Raw genomic sequence first — 15,618 nt, 5'->3', positions numbered from 1 at the left:
TCAGGCGGCGGGGTGCGGCCTGCGGCCTTCAGCAACGGGCGGCCTCCCCGAGGGGCCCGGGCCACGCCACGCCGCGCTGCGATCCCCACCGAAGCGGCGAGCTTAAACCTAACGGGGAAAAAAAAAAAAAAGCTTCTCCCGGGTGGGCGGCAGAGGACCCGGGGGACTACAGCTCCCACTGTACCCCGCGGCGGCGGCGGGCGGGGAGGGAGAGGGTGGGAAAAGGCCGACGACTACGACTCCCAATGTCCCCCCTAGAGCCGTGGCGGACTACGTTTCCCAGGGTACCCCGCGGCGGAGCTGGGCGGGCGCGGGTCGCGGCGCAGGCGCAGTGCGCGGCGGCGGGTACTGGGGTTGGCCGGGCTCTTTTGTTCGAGGGAGGCGGACGGAGAACGGCCAGGCCCGACGGTGCCAACCGACCCGCCCCGCCCGCCCGTCCCCGTACCCCGCTAGGCCCCTTCCCCTCGGTGAACCGTTGGCGGGGCTGTGTAAGGTGAGTGGGGGCCGCGGGTGGGGCCGCGGATGGGGGGGGGGGGGGATGTGAGGGGGGAGGGGCGGGGGGGTGTGTTGGGGGGGGGAGAGCGATGGTGGGGAGGAACTGGGCGTTACTGGGGGGGGTTGGCGCAGGAGATGGTGTTTAGGGTGGTGAGATGGCGGTTGGGGGGGGGTGCTGGGGAGAGGGGTGGGGGGCGTGTTTGGGGTAGGGCGTGTTGGTGGAGGGGGGGTTGGGGTGCTGGGAGGGGGTTAGAGGAGGGAGGTGTTTGGGGGTGATAGGAGAGGGGGTGTTAGTGGAAGGGGGGTGTTGGGGGCGCTGGGAGAAGCGTTAGTGGGGGGTGCTGGGGAAGGGGGATGTGCTGGTAGGGCTGTGCCCCTCCAAGGGGGGCGGGGGGGGGAACCGAGTCTGGGAGTGAAGAGGGGCTGGGCCGGGGACAAAGCTGGGCCTGGAGGGTCCGTGGGGGAGAGGAAGAGGTGAGGGGGGCTCGGGGGGGGGGGAGGTGCGGGGGGTGCCTTTGGACAGAGGCGAAAGATGTGCCTTGGGATGCTGGGAGGGGGCTGGTGCCTGAGGAGAGAACAAGGGGCTGCTGCAGGGGGTCTGGGGAAATGGGGAGGGGGATTGTGCTGGGCTGAGGCAGGGGCTGTGGGGTGGAATTGTCTGGTGGGAGGGGAGAGGCTGGAGCAGGGTCCCTGCTGTGGGGGGAGCAAGGTGGCATTGGGATGGGACGGTGCTTTAAAAAAACATTGGTGGAGCCCCTGGGGTGAGGGGAAGGGAAGGGAGGTGTTCCCTGGGGGGAGAGCTTCAGGGAAAGGGGGAGGCTGGGGAAGGAGGGGGATTCAGGCTCGGCCGCTGTGAGAGCAAGGAGGGGATGAGTATCAACTTTTGGCGGGGAGAATGAGCGGGAAGTGGCTCAGCAGGCTGTAGGAGGGCAGGGAGTGGGACGGCAGCCGATCCCGGGGGGTCAGGGGGAGGAGAGCTGTTGGGGAGCGAGCTGGGGGAACGTGGGGCCTTGGGGCTGGGGGAGAGCTCTCCTGCAGAGACCTCAGTGCGGGGCTGGCAGGACGTGGAGGAAAAGGGAGGTTGTGGCTGGCAGGCTGGAAGCAGGGATGTGCTGGGGAAGGGGAGGGGGGAGATGCAGCAGGAGCTGTGTTTGGGTCGAGTCCCTGCTCACCTGCAGCTCGGGCTGGGTGTCGGGACAGCTCCCCAGCAGAGCTGGCTTTCTCCGGCTCCTTCATCAAGAGAGGAGGTTTCGGAGCTGGGGAAGTCGAGCTGCACTTGGAATGCGAGTTGCAAAGCATTTGGGGGAAGAGTAGGACTTCTGGAAAGGGAAGGTGATGGAGCCAAAATGGGATTTGTATCTCTGGACAAGGAGGTGGTGAAGCTTTGTCGAGGAAGTGGCAGATGGGGAACTGCCCCGGGAGTGCAGGGGCTGGCCGAGAGGGTGGCAGCAGGGTTTGGCTCAGGGTTGTGCTGTGAAGCTGACCCACTCCCACGTGGCATGGAGGAGATGGCAGGGACTGGAAAGTGGCCTGAGTTTGGGTGGGGAGCATTGGAGACGGGGGGGCTGAGTGTGAGGATCCCAGAGGTGGGGCAGTGCTCTTGGCATTGGGTTGATCAGTTTGGAAGCGGCAAGCTCATATGTTGTCCCTATAAAACCGAGAGATCAAAGTATAAAAGGGCTTTCTGGCTGAATAATTACAGGCTCTATCTGTGAAAGATTTTATTAACTTTAGAAAAAAAACCAGCAAAAATCCCTTGTGCATTTGAGAGAGGAAGGTGTTTGCGATGGGTATGTTTGGAGTCAACGGTCCCCATAGGGTTTGTGACCCAGGCACACTTTCCTATTAGTGCTTGAGAACCTGGTAGTGAAAACGATGAGAAACAGATGTGGCTGCTCTAACCCCACTGCCCAATGCCAGTGAAATGCAGAAATAACCGGGTGAAGGGCCTGCGAGTGCTGGCAGGCAGCTCCTGAGCGTGGGGCTGCTGGGGGAAATGCCCCCAGATGCAGTCACTCTGTCCCTAGGGATGAAGGCTGACAGAGGAAGGTGCTGTAGGGGCCTGGGTTTGCTCGTGAAGAGGGAGAGGGGGCATTGTTGGGGGGCCACTGGAAAGCTGGGAGTCCTGCAGCACTTGGGACAATGTTTTCTCGTCTTTCTACAAAAGGAAGAAGAACGTTAAATCCCTGCTCTGACTCCATGAGTGTTTATCTGATCTAAAGAGTTCAGAAGTTGTGTCCACCTTCACATTACAAAATTCCTGTCTGCATGACGGGATTTCTTACCTCAGGTTCTCTTTTTTCAGCAGGGAGGTAATGTTCCTACTGCTGCATGTGTGTTTCTCTTAAATCCAGAGGTGCATTCTCTCATGGATTGTGAATTTAACTGGAAATGATGTGGCTGAGCTTGAAGGTTGTGGCTTTTCTTTAGTTTGGTCTCCGCTCAAAGGCTTGAGCTTTCACTCAAACTTTCCAGAAATGTTTTCTGCTGTTTTCAGGTTCTGGAGAGTGGAAGACTTAACATGCTCGTTCCCACTTCAAAAGAAAGATGCCTGCTGCCTTTCCCTGGCGCGTGTGGAATAAACTTGGCGTGCTCATAAGTCTTTAAAGAGATGAGTGATCCCAGCCAAGTTTGAGAAAGGCAGGAGGAGGAAATGTTTTAAGTTTAAAACTCATTAAAGCTGAGCTGAACTGTTAATCCTTTAAGATGCAGCTAATGGAACTAGTCTGTATGCAAATTAAACCTCTGGGTCTCCACATTTTTCTTCGTAGTCTGGTCTTCCTTTCCTTTGTTAAACTTTCTACTGAAAAGATTAGCACCAGGCATCACGGAATGGTATTAGGTAGAGCTTCGCGATCTTCCAAAGATCCAGCTGGTCCCAGCCAGCGGGGCTGAGTGAATTTGTATTTGTCTGGTAGTGGTTTCACTACCTGGATGCTGTTCTCCAGGAGATCTCATGCTACCAGCATGTGCTTCACTCTGATCTACTGTGATGACATGCTGTCAATGCTAGCTCTTGCTCCTCTGTCTGCTCCTGCCCCAATAATGCAGGCTTTTGTACACACCTTTGTGCTGGGTCTCTTTCTTCATGGCCTTCTACCGGAGTCTGAACTCTTTTCAAGTGGCTTAGGTGTGTCCTGGATCCTTTTCCTCTTAGCTGCAGTCCAAGAAGTTATGCTTTTGGTGTCTCTCTGTTCTGCTTTCCTCTTCACAAAGGATTTCAGCTTTGCCTTGAGTGTTAGGTAAGAAGCAGCGAATGAAAATGGAAAGATCTGGCATAGGCCCATCCTGAGTCTGTCTTGAAATCATATTTTTCAGTGTAAGCCAACTTTTTTCACACATTAAGTGTAGAAAACTGAAGCTAAATTTTAGGAAACATACTACTGATGAAGTCTCTCTCAGGCAGGAGTCATCTAGCCCCAAATTCTATAGACATGAGACTGCTCATGTAAATGTAATAGGAGTTGTCTGCCCTTCCCAAAAATGCCAAGGCAAAATGAAATGGCTTCGTTCTACACCTCTGTGCACAGGAACTTGGTGTGAGTGAAATGTGTTTATTTGAAAGCTCTGGAGATGAGGGAGTAGAGCACGGGGTAAGTCTTCCTTGCGCTGCGTGTCCAAGTAGACGGGGATTGTTCAGCCTCTCCCCCTTCCTCCAGAGACTAGAAACCAGTCAGTACTTCGGGTGGCTGTGGTTTGTTTTTAATAACTAAAATTGGAGGGTTTGGATGTTCCCGGTCACAGAAGGCTGAAATCTTTGTCGAGCACTCTGTTCCACAGAGGCATTCCTGACGTGGAGGAAGAGGGTGTGGGGAGCAGCTCAGATGCTTCGCAGATAAAGCCACGAGTTGAGTTTGTACCCCCCCGGGGGGCTGAAGTCCCTTTCTCACACTCGAGCTGCGTTTTTGACTGCAGTGCAGTGAGGGGCCTGTGCAGCAGCTTGTCTCTGTGCTGCTGGCTCGAACACTAAAATCTGTACTGTCTTTAGCAGCAGACGCTGTGAACTACAGCTTGGCCTTATCTGCCCAGAGCACCTTTCTGGCTTGAAGGCTCCGGAGGCAAAACCAGACATTGTCCCTGCTACAGGGACAAATGCCGAGGGGACGGCTTGTCAGCAGGCAGCTGGGTGCCAGCCCTGTGCCTGCGTGGGAGCGGACATCTTGAGAACCCACAGAGGCAGAGCAGGCCCGTGCAAGGGGGTGACACTGGCGCTCTGTGGTGTAAATGCCTCTAGCAGAAACAGGGAAACATCTGCTGAAAGGAACGGTTCCTGAGTGTCTGGGGACTTCAGAGAGGTTGCTGCCTGCCATACGCTTAAGATATGGTTGCTGCAGCCCTTTGGTATATTTGTCTCTCCCCTTGGCAAGCTTTTTCTCAAACTGCTCCTGGCCTTGGATTTGCATTTTCTCTGCCCAACACTTACCACAATAAAACGATGCATCCGCAGTGTTGCATTGCTTGCATTGCTCTGCTGCCTCTCTCTATTTCCCTTTCCACAGCTACCTGTCCTACACACCACCTCTAGTTCTAGCAACTCCTCTCTGAGCTCATCTTGGCCAGACTTTACCATTAGACTCTTTGATCCAGTTGCCTTCTTAGGAAGCTGCTCAAGTGGCCTGGCGATCCAGCTGAGCATCGTTAGGTGCCTTGAAAACAAGTCCATCTCCAAGCAATAACCACAGCACTTTCAAATAAAGTCCTTTTGGCTGCAGCTGAACAGAAGTCCCTGCTGAGAGAGGGGAAGCCCGAGATCTAGCCCCTCCAGGTTGTCTTGGAATTTATTTGCTGGTAGTAGCCAGAGGAGCAATGGCACCTTTTTGGGAATCTCTTCTGCTGTGGCATGCTTGGCTCTGGCCCCCTTCTCTAACGGCCATGCAGTGCCAGAGGAGGAGGATGGAGAGGAGGAAGGCTGTCCTGCACAGGAGGAAGGAACTGCCTGAAGAATTCAAGAGTGAAACACGATCTCTTAGCTTCCCGCTGCAGCGCTGGCTGCTGTTCTGGGATTAGATGCTGGCGGTGGGTTGCAGGCTTTACATTGTTGTATTGCACACCAGCTGAGGTGGTGCCAGGCAGCCTGGCCTCCTCCTCGGTGAGTCTGCAGGCAACCAGGAGCCTTGCTGCTTTGGGTTTGCCTCCGTCTGGCATTTGATTAAAGATGCTGTCAGTGTATTTCAGCCCAGGAGTTGAGGAGGGAAAAGCTTCTCTGATGCATGTTCTTGTACAGCCCTGTTTTAGTGAGCTGTTTCCAGGTGGTTGGTTTTTTTGCACCCATTGAATAGGGTGATAAAACTTCATCCTTGGGGGTCTGGGTGTCCTCTGGCATTGAATAAAGGATCCATGGGGGAAGTACTGCCTGTCTGCGGGAATATCCCTACTACCACCTCAGCTGCTGATCCATACAGGGCAGGGAACTTCTCACTTCATTTAACACTTAGAGTGGGTTTAGTTTTCACCTTTGGTGGACACTGGAGCTGTGCGAGCACAGTGCAGCATGTGCAGTAGCAGAACAAACTCTTCCCTTGTCCCTGTCTGCTCTGCAGCCCGTTCAGGTGCCGAGCCCTCTTCTGAGACCGCCAGTTAAAAGAAAGGCAGGGGACGTTCCTAGTGCTGAACATGAGCAGAAGGAGGAAAAGGCTTGTGATGCAGAGGCCGGGCTCTGGGACTTCTCAACTTGCTCAGTGACCACCAAGCACCCCTAGATGCTAGCAAACACTTTGGCTGGGCCTTTATTGCTGGTCCTTTGCTTGGTTCATGAGCAGCCCCAGCTCTGGGTGCCGTGGCAGGGGGAAGGTGTCCATTCCTCCTTCTACCCCAACATTGCCATCAAGTGAGGAGGCTGTGGTCGCCTGCCTTGTGGCTGGTGCATGGAGGGGTGGGGTGTAAAGGGAAGATGTCTGTCTGGCAGCAAGCACAGTTGGAGGCTGATCGCCCTGCCAAGGCAAGAGCCCAGGCGCTGGCACAGCTCGTACACCAAGATCAGGTTGAAAGCAGCAGTACAGTAGCGGGGTCCAAAGTACAAACACATTGGTCCAGCGCCTGCCAAGCAGAGAATTGCTGCTTTCTCCCTCTGTGCTCTTCCGCTCTCCTCGGCTACCCTCGAGCCCTGTCTGGATATAGCAGCGGAGATGGGGTGGTCTGGAGGGTGCTGGCTCGGCTGTGCTGCCTCCCATCCTCTCTGCTGTGGCTTCTGCTGGTCTGAACTGGCAGTACGTCTTCTAAGCTTTGTGGGGCCTGTTTTTAAGACTTCCCCTTTGAAGGATGCTCTAATGGCAGCTGATCACTCAGCTCAGCAGCATCTTGTGCACAAGGGAGCTCATCCAGCTGTACCCCGAGAGCTGAGACTGTTGCTGAACTCTGACATCGCCTTCAGCCGGTGTAAATCTGCAGGATTTTTGTTTTGCCGTATAAACCAGCCCCAGTTTGCATAGATTTTGCCAGCTGAAATTTATTCTAGAAGATTCATGGTAACCTGAGTGGCAAAACGGAAGTTTCTGGGCAGGTAATGTTTGACCTGCTCACCAGTCATTTTGCTTGGCAGAAAATATGTATTTTACTGGAATAAAAGAGAAGTCGTGTTCCTCAGCGCTTAGGCTGTGAAAGCTCCCTGGGCAGCTGTTCAGCAGGGTGGGGTTTTAGGAGGCTGAGGTACAGAGTTGGTTTCAGGCAGTCTGGGTCTCGTTGCCAGCTTTGCCAGTGGCTCTCCGTGATGGCGTAGCTGCTTATTGGAGATAACAGATGGGGAGATTTGAAACCTCCTGACCCTTTGGTCAATCTAAATCAGTGCAACTTGTTCAGCGTGCTCGGCTGGCTGCGCAGACTTCTTTGGAGCAGAGGCTGGTGATGAGGTCAAGGTACTAGAGGGCTCTGTGTTTTCCTTGAACCTAAAGAAAAAATCCTTCCAGTGCCACCTTCTCACACGAGCAGATGCTTCGTTGGTGCCTTCCCTTGCGGGGCTGTGTGGTGGCTCAGGATCTTGGCTGCGGGGCTGGGACCTGTCAGTGTAACTGGTAGCAGCCACGAAGTGGCTGGAGAGCATTTGCAAGGACCAGGGGTGTTTTCAGCAGAACCACCTGCCCAACAGCAGGGACACAAGGCAGGGACGAGGCGCACGGCCATCCCCAGCAGCAGCGGGAAGAGGCTGACCCTGGGTCCGCCGGGCTGTGGTGTTCTTACTGGTCTGAGCTGGGTTTCAGCAGGGAAGTGGGGCCTCTCTGTGGTTTTTGGCTCTCTGAGGTGTTTCGTTTCAGACTGGGGGAAGCGCCCGGCGTGTTGGCAGGGCTGCCTCTCCTTTGCAGTCCCCCCCTCCGCGAGCGGAAAGCGGAGAGCTACGCCGAGGGCTGCCCCATCACACATTACCTGTGTGCTGCAGCATTTACGGCTGGTAGCCTTGGGCTGTGTCGGGCCAGAGAGTTGTCCTAGCTCTGCATCACTTCTGCTGCTTCCCAGCAAGGACTGGATACTATGCAGGAATTTTTGACTGTCTGAACAGCTCTGAAAGATAAGGAGAAAAAAACATTTTCTGGGTTGGTGAGTTAGATAAATATCCCAGAGTGCACATCCATGAACCAGCAAGGAAATGAACATGGGGAGCTTGGTATCAGGGACTGTGACTTGTATTTAACTTGGATTAACTATTTATTAACTTTCAGTTAATATCAGCAGTGTGCAGTCTCCCTCCTGCTGCTGTACAGCTCTGCAAGTGCTTTCTGTAGCTCAGGGCAGGGTTGAACTTAGCTGAAGGGCAGGCCAGCGAGATGAGGGAAGGGGAGAGAACAGGTTGGGGGGGGACATGAGGGACTTGGCAGAGGAATGACAAGGTGTGGAGCAGCTGACGTAGGATGCAGCTTCATTTCTGGAGGTCGGTGGGCAACACATGGGAGCAACGAGGTCAAGACATGGTATGCTGAAAACAGGGACAAAGTATGGGTGGAATCAGGCAGAGTCTTGATGGAACTGGTGAAATAAATAAGGTGCTGGGGAGACAAAAAGGCCAAAGCTGTGTGTCAAAAAGGCATTGTGTAAATGCAGCAGCTCCTGCTGGAGATTCCTGTTTGCCTTTTCAACTGGCAGGACCATCCTGGCCCATCTCTTTGTGTGTTACCTACCTTGGATGTGCCTATTTTCTCCAAAGCAGCATTCCTGCGCTGTGCTTTGCCTGTGTGTATCCAGTATGTTTGGCAAACCCGACCTTGACACAAACCTGTGGTTCTCTCTCCTCTTTTAGCAGCGTCGCCCGTAAGCTGAAAAACTGGCCAGCACAATGGGAAAAAAACAGAACAAGAAGAAAGTGGAAGAGGTCTTAGAGGAAGAGGAGGAGGAGTATGTGGTGGAGAAGGTCCTAGATCGGCGAGTGGTAAAGGGCAAAGTGGAATACCTGCTGAAGTGGAAAGGCTTCTCAGAGTAAGTGCCTCCCTGCCTGCTGCTGTGGGGTGGGTGCTGGGCTGCTCCAGCACAAGCATCTCTTCTGCCTTTGGCTCCCAAAGCCTCCGGGCAGGTAGCTCAGTCTCGCTGCGCCTCTCCTTGTCTCTAAAATGGAGCTAACAGGCCAAGGACAGCCGTAATGATAAAAACGGCACTGCTAAATGCCTCGAGCTCTAATCAGGGCTACGGGAGCACAGCCTAGGTGAGAAAGTCCTGTTTCTGTGTTGCAAACAGGCTGTGTAGTGCCCTGGTGGGGCTTCCCCCACTTAAACCTGGTGTGAAACAAGCAGCCAGGTAAAATGAATTGCATTTCTCTCCCAAGAAGGCAAATAACTGCCCTACCCTCTTGCATCCCTGCCTGGATCAGGGCAGGGTCCTGCTTCATGGGGTGAGGACACCTGCATCCAGCCGGCTGCTTCTCTCAGCATCTCCGCATGACCTGGTGTCCAGGACTTTTCTAGGGAGGGAAAGCTGCAGCAAGCTGCCCCTATGTAAAACTAAGCTGTTGTCTTTGATTGCAGTGAAGATAACACATGGGAGCCAGAAGAGAACCTTGACTGCCCAGACCTCATTGCAGAGTTCCTTCAGTCCCAGAAAACCGCACATGAGAGCGAGAAATCTGAGGGGAGCAAGCGCAAAGCAGAGTCTGACACGGAGGACAAAGGGGAGGAGAGCAAACCAAAGAAGAAGAAGGAAGAGGTGAGGCAGGGTGGGGTTTCTGTGCTCACCTCCCTACCCCTGCATTTGGCATGGTGTCTAGTAGCTAGAGCAGCCATTTTTCCAAAACCTCAGTCAAACTGTTCTGCTGCACGGAAGGGAAACTATTGCACTTCAGCAAGACACAGCTGAAGTGCTTTTGAAAAGCTGTAGCTTTTGGAAGGAGGCATGAGCTGTTGTCTAAGCTAGGCCTCTTGGTGAATGCTGAGCCAGTACTAGCACTAAATCGAAAGGCCAGTTCTTGAACCAAAAGGGTACGGAGCCCCAGCTTCTTCTGAAGAGCCGCAGAAGGGGTGAAACAGGAGGCAGGAGTTGCCTGTTGCCCCTTGAGGAGGGGGAACAAGGTGGAGCGGAGAGCCTCCTGCTCAGGGTGCTCAAGAGCTGCTTGTGAAAAGGGACAGTTAAAGGCTCTGCAGTCTGGTTTTCATCCCAGGAGCTGCTGAATCTTGGCCAGCACAAGAGTTTGACCAGCATGGCCTTGGAAATGAGATCGCCTGCAGGGCATTCTGCTGTGCTGCCTGGGGCCCGGCAGGAGGTCACCTCCGTGCAGTGGGTTTACACCTGAGTGGTCTTCTCAGTTCCCCGCTGGCCTTTGTCGTTATAGCTTGAGCACCTGATACGCAGAGCCTTTCTGAACAGCCACCAGTGTGTCCTGGTGACCAGAAACAGGGCTGTGGCTGTCACCCTGGTGATGCTACAAGTGGAAACTTGTCTCTTTTCAGTCGGAGAAACCGCGAGGCTTTGCCCGAGGATTTGAGCCAGAGCGAATCATTGGTGCCACGGATTCCAGCGGGGAGCTCATGTTCCTGATGAAGTGGTGAGTGTGTCTTTGTGTCTGTCACTTCTTCACTTATTCTGTGCCAGAGAGGGAAGGACCTGCGCCTGGGGAGTCCCTGCTACCTGGCATGAAATCTCTCGCGATGGCGCTGCTGCCTGAGGTGACCCTCTGCGCTGAGGCTAACGTGGATGTGAAACGAGCAGGTAGGGCCCTTGGGATTGTGTGGCTCTTAAGATGTCCCCCCGCAGCAGGCGCGAGCTTGGGGAGAGAGAGGGGCATGGTGTCATGGCGCGGGCTGCAGTTTCGGAAGGCTGCACCCAGAGGAGAGCCGTGACGATGACCGTGTCCCCTTCGGCTGTAGTGACACAGGGCTTGTCGCTGGCGCAGGTGGGAGCCAAACCAGTCAGGCGTAGGTGTGAGAGCCATTTGCTTTTGCACCGTTTCAGAAGTACGGAGTGGCTGGGGGCAGGGCTGCAGCTTTGATTTGGCTTCTCTCCCCATCCCCAACAACACAGAGCTGAAATGCCTGATTTTTTCCTGGGCTCATGTGCTGCTTCTCCCTGCTCCAGAGCCACTCGGGAAGGGGTCGCTTGGATCCCCCAAGCGCCTCGGGGACTCCATTTATCTGCTGCTTCTTGATTTTTCTCCGGTCTCCACTTCTTCCGCCTCCCCTCCGCAGCCCCCTAACTTGCACCTCTGCTCTGGCCTGTAGGAAGAACTCCGATGAGGCCGACCTGGTCCCCGCCAAGGAAGCCAACATCAAGTGCCCCCAGGTGGTCATCTCGTTCTATGAGGAGAGGTTGACATGGCATTCCTACCCCTCAGAGGACGATGACAAGAAAGAGGACAAGAACTAACCCCTGGCACCCGCTCTGGCCAGCCTTTGTATAAAGATCTGAACTGTGGGTTTGAGCAAGAGGGAGAGAACGCAGCTCTGCTCGGTTGGGAGCGTAGAGATGGCTGGAGAAGATGCCCTTTGAAGAGACCAGTATGGTTTCTGTGCCCTGCAGCTGCTCAACTGCTTTATGCAGCTTCATGCTGTGTACAGATTCAAACCAGCCCGGCTCAATTTGGGGGGGGGGAGGGAAGGGCAGGGGGCTACTGGGAGAGTTGGGGGGGAAATTGGGGTGTTTGTTTCGAGGCTGTCTATTTTGCAGCTTGTGGGAGAGGAAGCAAAGCCCCTTCCATGAAGGACTATCACTGGTGAGGGTGGGCTGGGGAAAGGGAGTGCAGATGGATACTGCTTATTCTTCAAAGACCATCTCAGCAACCCACAGCCTTCTTCCCAATAGTGTTAACTCTGCATTTTTACGGCGTAGCATGTGTGTAGGTTTTGGTTTTTTTTTTTCTTTTGCTATTTACTGGTGTATTGGTTTGGGGGGCTGGGGGGAGGGATGTGGGGAAATTGGTCTCTTGTTTCATTGTGGGGGGAGGGAGATGAGGTCTGGTGACAATGTTCCAGATCATTTCCAGATCTTTTTTAGAACCTGAATTCAGAAAAGGAAAAAAAAAAGGGGGGAGGGGAGAGCCCAGTATTGATGACAGAACTAAGGAGACAGGGACACTGACATGAGACTGAAACTGTGAATGTCCAAATCTCTGGAGCCGAGATCCTCAAAACCCTGCGAGCAATTTTTAAGGGGGGGTAGGGGGGGATGAGGGGAGACTTGTGAAAATGCAAACTTGTGATTCGTATTGTCCTGAAGCAGAACTGCCAGTTACTGACACATGCATTGTATGTGGGAGGGTGGGGTGCGGGGCAGGAATGGATTTTAACCCCTTAAAAGCCTTTCTACCCTTCTTTCCGTTACAAGGTGCTATTTCTCAAAATTGGGGGGGAGAGAGACTTCTGACTACTTGTACCTTTACTCACCTTAATTTGACTGTCCAGCCAGCAGCACTGGGAACCCTTTAGTTGTGGGAGGGAGAGGAAGTCAACAGCAGCACAAGAAAAAAATCAATTCCATATTCTCCCATAACAAGTGATTGTTTGTAGGAAGCCAGACATTGGTGCTGGAGCTGGATGTGTTACCCTGAATCTTCTGAGTTTGTTTTTTTTTTAATCAGATTTATTACAAATATTGAACTATTTAATGTCTGGAGTCATGAGCCCCACCAGACTCCTGGCACCTCCTTGTAGGGTGGTATGTATCTAGACTTGCATTGTACAAACCTTTTTTTAAAAGCATGTGTTTAGGTTTCTGTGAAAACGTTGTTTAAATGTAAAGTACGTGTTTGGATTTTAACTTCATACCAAGCTCTGTCAGTTTTTTGTCTCAATAAAATTTTAGATTTATAATCCTGATCTTTTTCTTCTCTACCTTGCTCCTTCCTCCAGCTCTTTGTCCATGAGATGAGTGACGAGGTGTAGAGCAGGTCACGGAGGGAAGTTAGCCTGCGGTTGTGGTTCTCTCTGAGCAAGGTTAGCTCTGGTGCAGCCCAGGTTAGCCGGTGGCTCCGATCTGGGTGTCGACAGCAGCAGGAGCTTTGGAGCAGCTGACAGCGGGTTCTGATTTATGTTGACTTCCATCTGGAGAAGAGGTGTCGTAGAGGTTAGTGTCTAGAGGCCTGAGTCAAGTCTCGCCCCTGGAGACAAGAGGACTAGCTGTGATTTGGGACCTCGTTTGATGTAGCAAGATGCTGCTTGAGCAGGGAGCGTGCGCTGCGTGTGTTCCTAGCCAGGATCCAGCACCAGAGGTGGGGTAAGTGACCTTTACTTCAATTCTCATCTGAACATTGAGCAGACTTTGTCGCTTTGGGTTTACGGATGGATTTTTAAAGCTCTGGCAATGGTTCTGGTGACTGTTTGGCTGAAGGTGGAGATGGCCTTGCTTTATTCCTGATACAGCCTTGCTGGAGGCCACAGGCTCCTGTGCATGGAGAATAACCTGTCCTCCTCTGCTCAGCCCAGCTGACACTCCACGCAGTTCTGTGGACAGCAGAGTGGGCTGAAGCATTCCAGGGAGGAGGATTGTGGTTCCTGGCTCAGAGGTTTCTGGTTTTTGCAGGGCGCAGGATGGAGCAGGGAGAGGCAGGGAGTTTTTGTGTGGTGTTCAGGGCTGAACAGGGGCTACACCAGCCCCTCGCTGGCACTCAGGGCTGCAAAACTACGCAGCCAGTTGAAATCCAGGTTATTCGCAACAGCACAGCCTATACCCAGCGGGACGGTGAAATATCTGCCCTGCCCCAGCAGCCAGCAGAAGCAGCAATTAAACCTGTATTAATCACTAGAGATGGAAGGGGTAACGTCCACTTAATTGAACGTAAGAAGGCTGCGGTTCCCTAGGGAGGCTCTGGGGCGATCGATCGCAGCAGGTAGCTGAAGATGCACATTGCTCCATCCTGGGGGTGGGACTGTGGCCGCACCGAGTACATGGGGCTCCCGTGTGAGCTGCTGGCAGGCACCAGATCTCTGGGTACCGGTTATCTCTGGCTGTGGCACTCTGTAAGCGGGACGGGTCACCTCTCAAGAAACCGAGGCACGGGGAAATAGTCTCCCAGCCCTCCTAACAGGCTCAGAGATGTGCGGTTGATGATGAGGGTGTCTTCCTGGAGCTCACTGCTGCCCTGGGCTGCCAGAAGCGGGGCAAGGCAGAGGCAGAGGCAGTTTCTTTGTCCCCCCCCCCGCACCGCAGCAGAGGCTGGCAGAAACCAGGGTCTGTCCCGGGAAAGCAAGCACACCAGCATGAAGCTGCCTGACTGCCACGCTGAGGGCTCGGGCGGCAGCCGGACACTGGTTCAAAGGGCCGCTGAGCCACGGCTCTCGCCGAGATCAGAGGCACGAGGCCCCGCTGGTGGCTAAGTGCTTCCTGCTTCGGAAAATGAAAGGTCTGCACTTCACCTGATTACGGGCTGGCAGGCAGCCTGCGCCTCTGACAGCGCATGGCATGACATGCGAGTGACAGCAGCGGAGGTGCAGAGCTGGTTAAGCTCCTGTCCCTCCTCGCTACCTGCAAAAGGCCGGTGCCCAGCTGCCCCGCACGGGATGTGACGGGCACGGGCAGGGAGCCAGAGCTGAATGGATTTTGTCAGGCTTGTTCTTAGCTTGGGCTTGCTTGCTCTGAAGCCGTACCGGAGGCTGGGGAACGGCGCTTTCCTCACCTGGAGCCTCCCTGACAGGGAGATGGGGGTTTGCTGGTATGTTTGTGCATGAGCAAGGACGTGTGTGGGTGTAGGAGCGGAGACACGAAGTAAAAGGTCCTGTTCTGTGGTGGGGGGCAGGCAGCAAAGGGAGACTGGAACCTGGGTAGAGCAGTGCATCTTCCCCTCCTGTGTCCATGCGTTCTCTGGACCCCACAGGGAGGGCTGTAACCTTCTCAGAGCATCACTGGGGTGGGGGAAATCCTTGCAGGTTTTATTTGCAAGCCGGTATTACATTCTAAAACAGGCCCTGAAGGAATATCTGAAATAAATACCCTAGAGCCCAGGAAGAGAGACAGGAAGCACCTCAGAGTGTGTATTTTAATGCTTCACGTTCCCCTTGGCTGCGCTGTTGCCATGCGTAGAGCTGGCTTGGGCTCAACTCTGGCAGCAGGAGTAGACAAACTCTTCCAGTCCCATAAGGAGCGGTTTAGTCTCCAGGGAAATGACATTTGCCCCATGGGGAACCCCGGTAGAAGACCATCGGGGAGCAGAGCGGGGCCGGCAGCGCGCTTTCTACTTGGTTTTCTGGTTGTATCTGGCCAAGGCTGGTGGACAGAAGGCTTTGAGGCCCCCACAGTAGCATCTCACCCAGATGTCCTGGCTTTTAGTGATAGGCTCTGTTGCGTACTCAGTGTAGGGGTGCAGGAACTGCTACGTAATAATGACGCCAGTTGAGAAAACACAGCGCCTACAAGCAGCAGTGCCAATAAGGTTGTGGGTATTAAAGCCTTACAGAAAGGCGGCTATAACTAAAAGATATATAGAGATGATATGATGCTGAGCCACCAGGAAGGCATCCCAAAATGCTACTTCCAAGTGCAACGATTCAGCACCAGCCCAGTCTCTCGCTGGTGCATCAGCAGTTCCCAGGAGCAGTTTTCCATCCCCAGTTCACTCATCGGAGCTGCACGTGTCATCTTCTGCAGGGTCTGGGTTCCTGCCTGCACCCTGGCAGCACAAAACCCTTCACGGAAAACAGCAATGAAGTCAGGGCCTGCCCTTGAGCCCGGCTGGACACGAACCGAGCTCTGCCTGGGGAACGGAGCTGCTAAACCAGGGGCTGG

The 15,618-nt window shown here is 54.1% G+C and overlaps 1 protein-coding gene across 1 annotated transcript; it reads left to right on the top strand.

Annotated features, from left to right (window-relative positions):
* Positions 1-311: 311 nt before the first annotated feature.
* On the top strand, positions 312-12,716 carry CBX1 (chromobox 1). Its single transcript, XM_069786501.1, has 5 exons — positions 312-493; positions 8,720-8,895; positions 9,438-9,615; positions 10,356-10,450; positions 11,124-12,716. The coding sequence occupies exons 2-5, from the start codon at positions 8,756-8,758 to the stop codon at positions 11,266-11,268; spliced, it is 558 nt and encodes a 185-aa protein (XP_069642602.1). The 5' UTR covers positions 312-493; positions 8,720-8,755; the 3' UTR covers positions 11,269-12,716.
* The last annotated feature ends 2,902 nt before the right edge of the window (positions 12,717-15,618 follow it).

This window comes from Haliaeetus albicilla, chromosome 7 (genome assembly GCF_947461875.1).
Source record: "Haliaeetus albicilla chromosome 7, bHalAlb1.1, whole genome shotgun sequence".
Taxonomy (NCBI): domain Eukaryota; kingdom Metazoa; phylum Chordata; class Aves; order Accipitriformes; family Accipitridae; genus Haliaeetus; species Haliaeetus albicilla.
The sequence above is the reverse complement of the archived record's forward strand: the minus strand, read 5'-3'. Positions and strand labels throughout refer to the sequence as shown.

Excerpts from the sequence above, each read along its gene's own strand:
- CBX1 (XM_069786501.1), top strand. The coding sequence starts at position 8,756 with ATGGGAAAAAAACAGAACAAGAAGAAAGTGGAAGAGGTCTTAGAGGAA. Across the intron at positions 8,896-9,437 it reads AAGTGGAAAGGCTTCTCAGA|TGAAGATAACACATGGGAGC; the intron begins GTAAGTGCCTCC and ends CTTTGATTGCAG. Across the intron at positions 9,616-10,355 it reads CAAAGAAGAAGAAGGAAGAG|TCGGAGAAACCGCGAGGCTT; the intron begins GTGAGGCAGGGT and ends GTCTCTTTTCAG.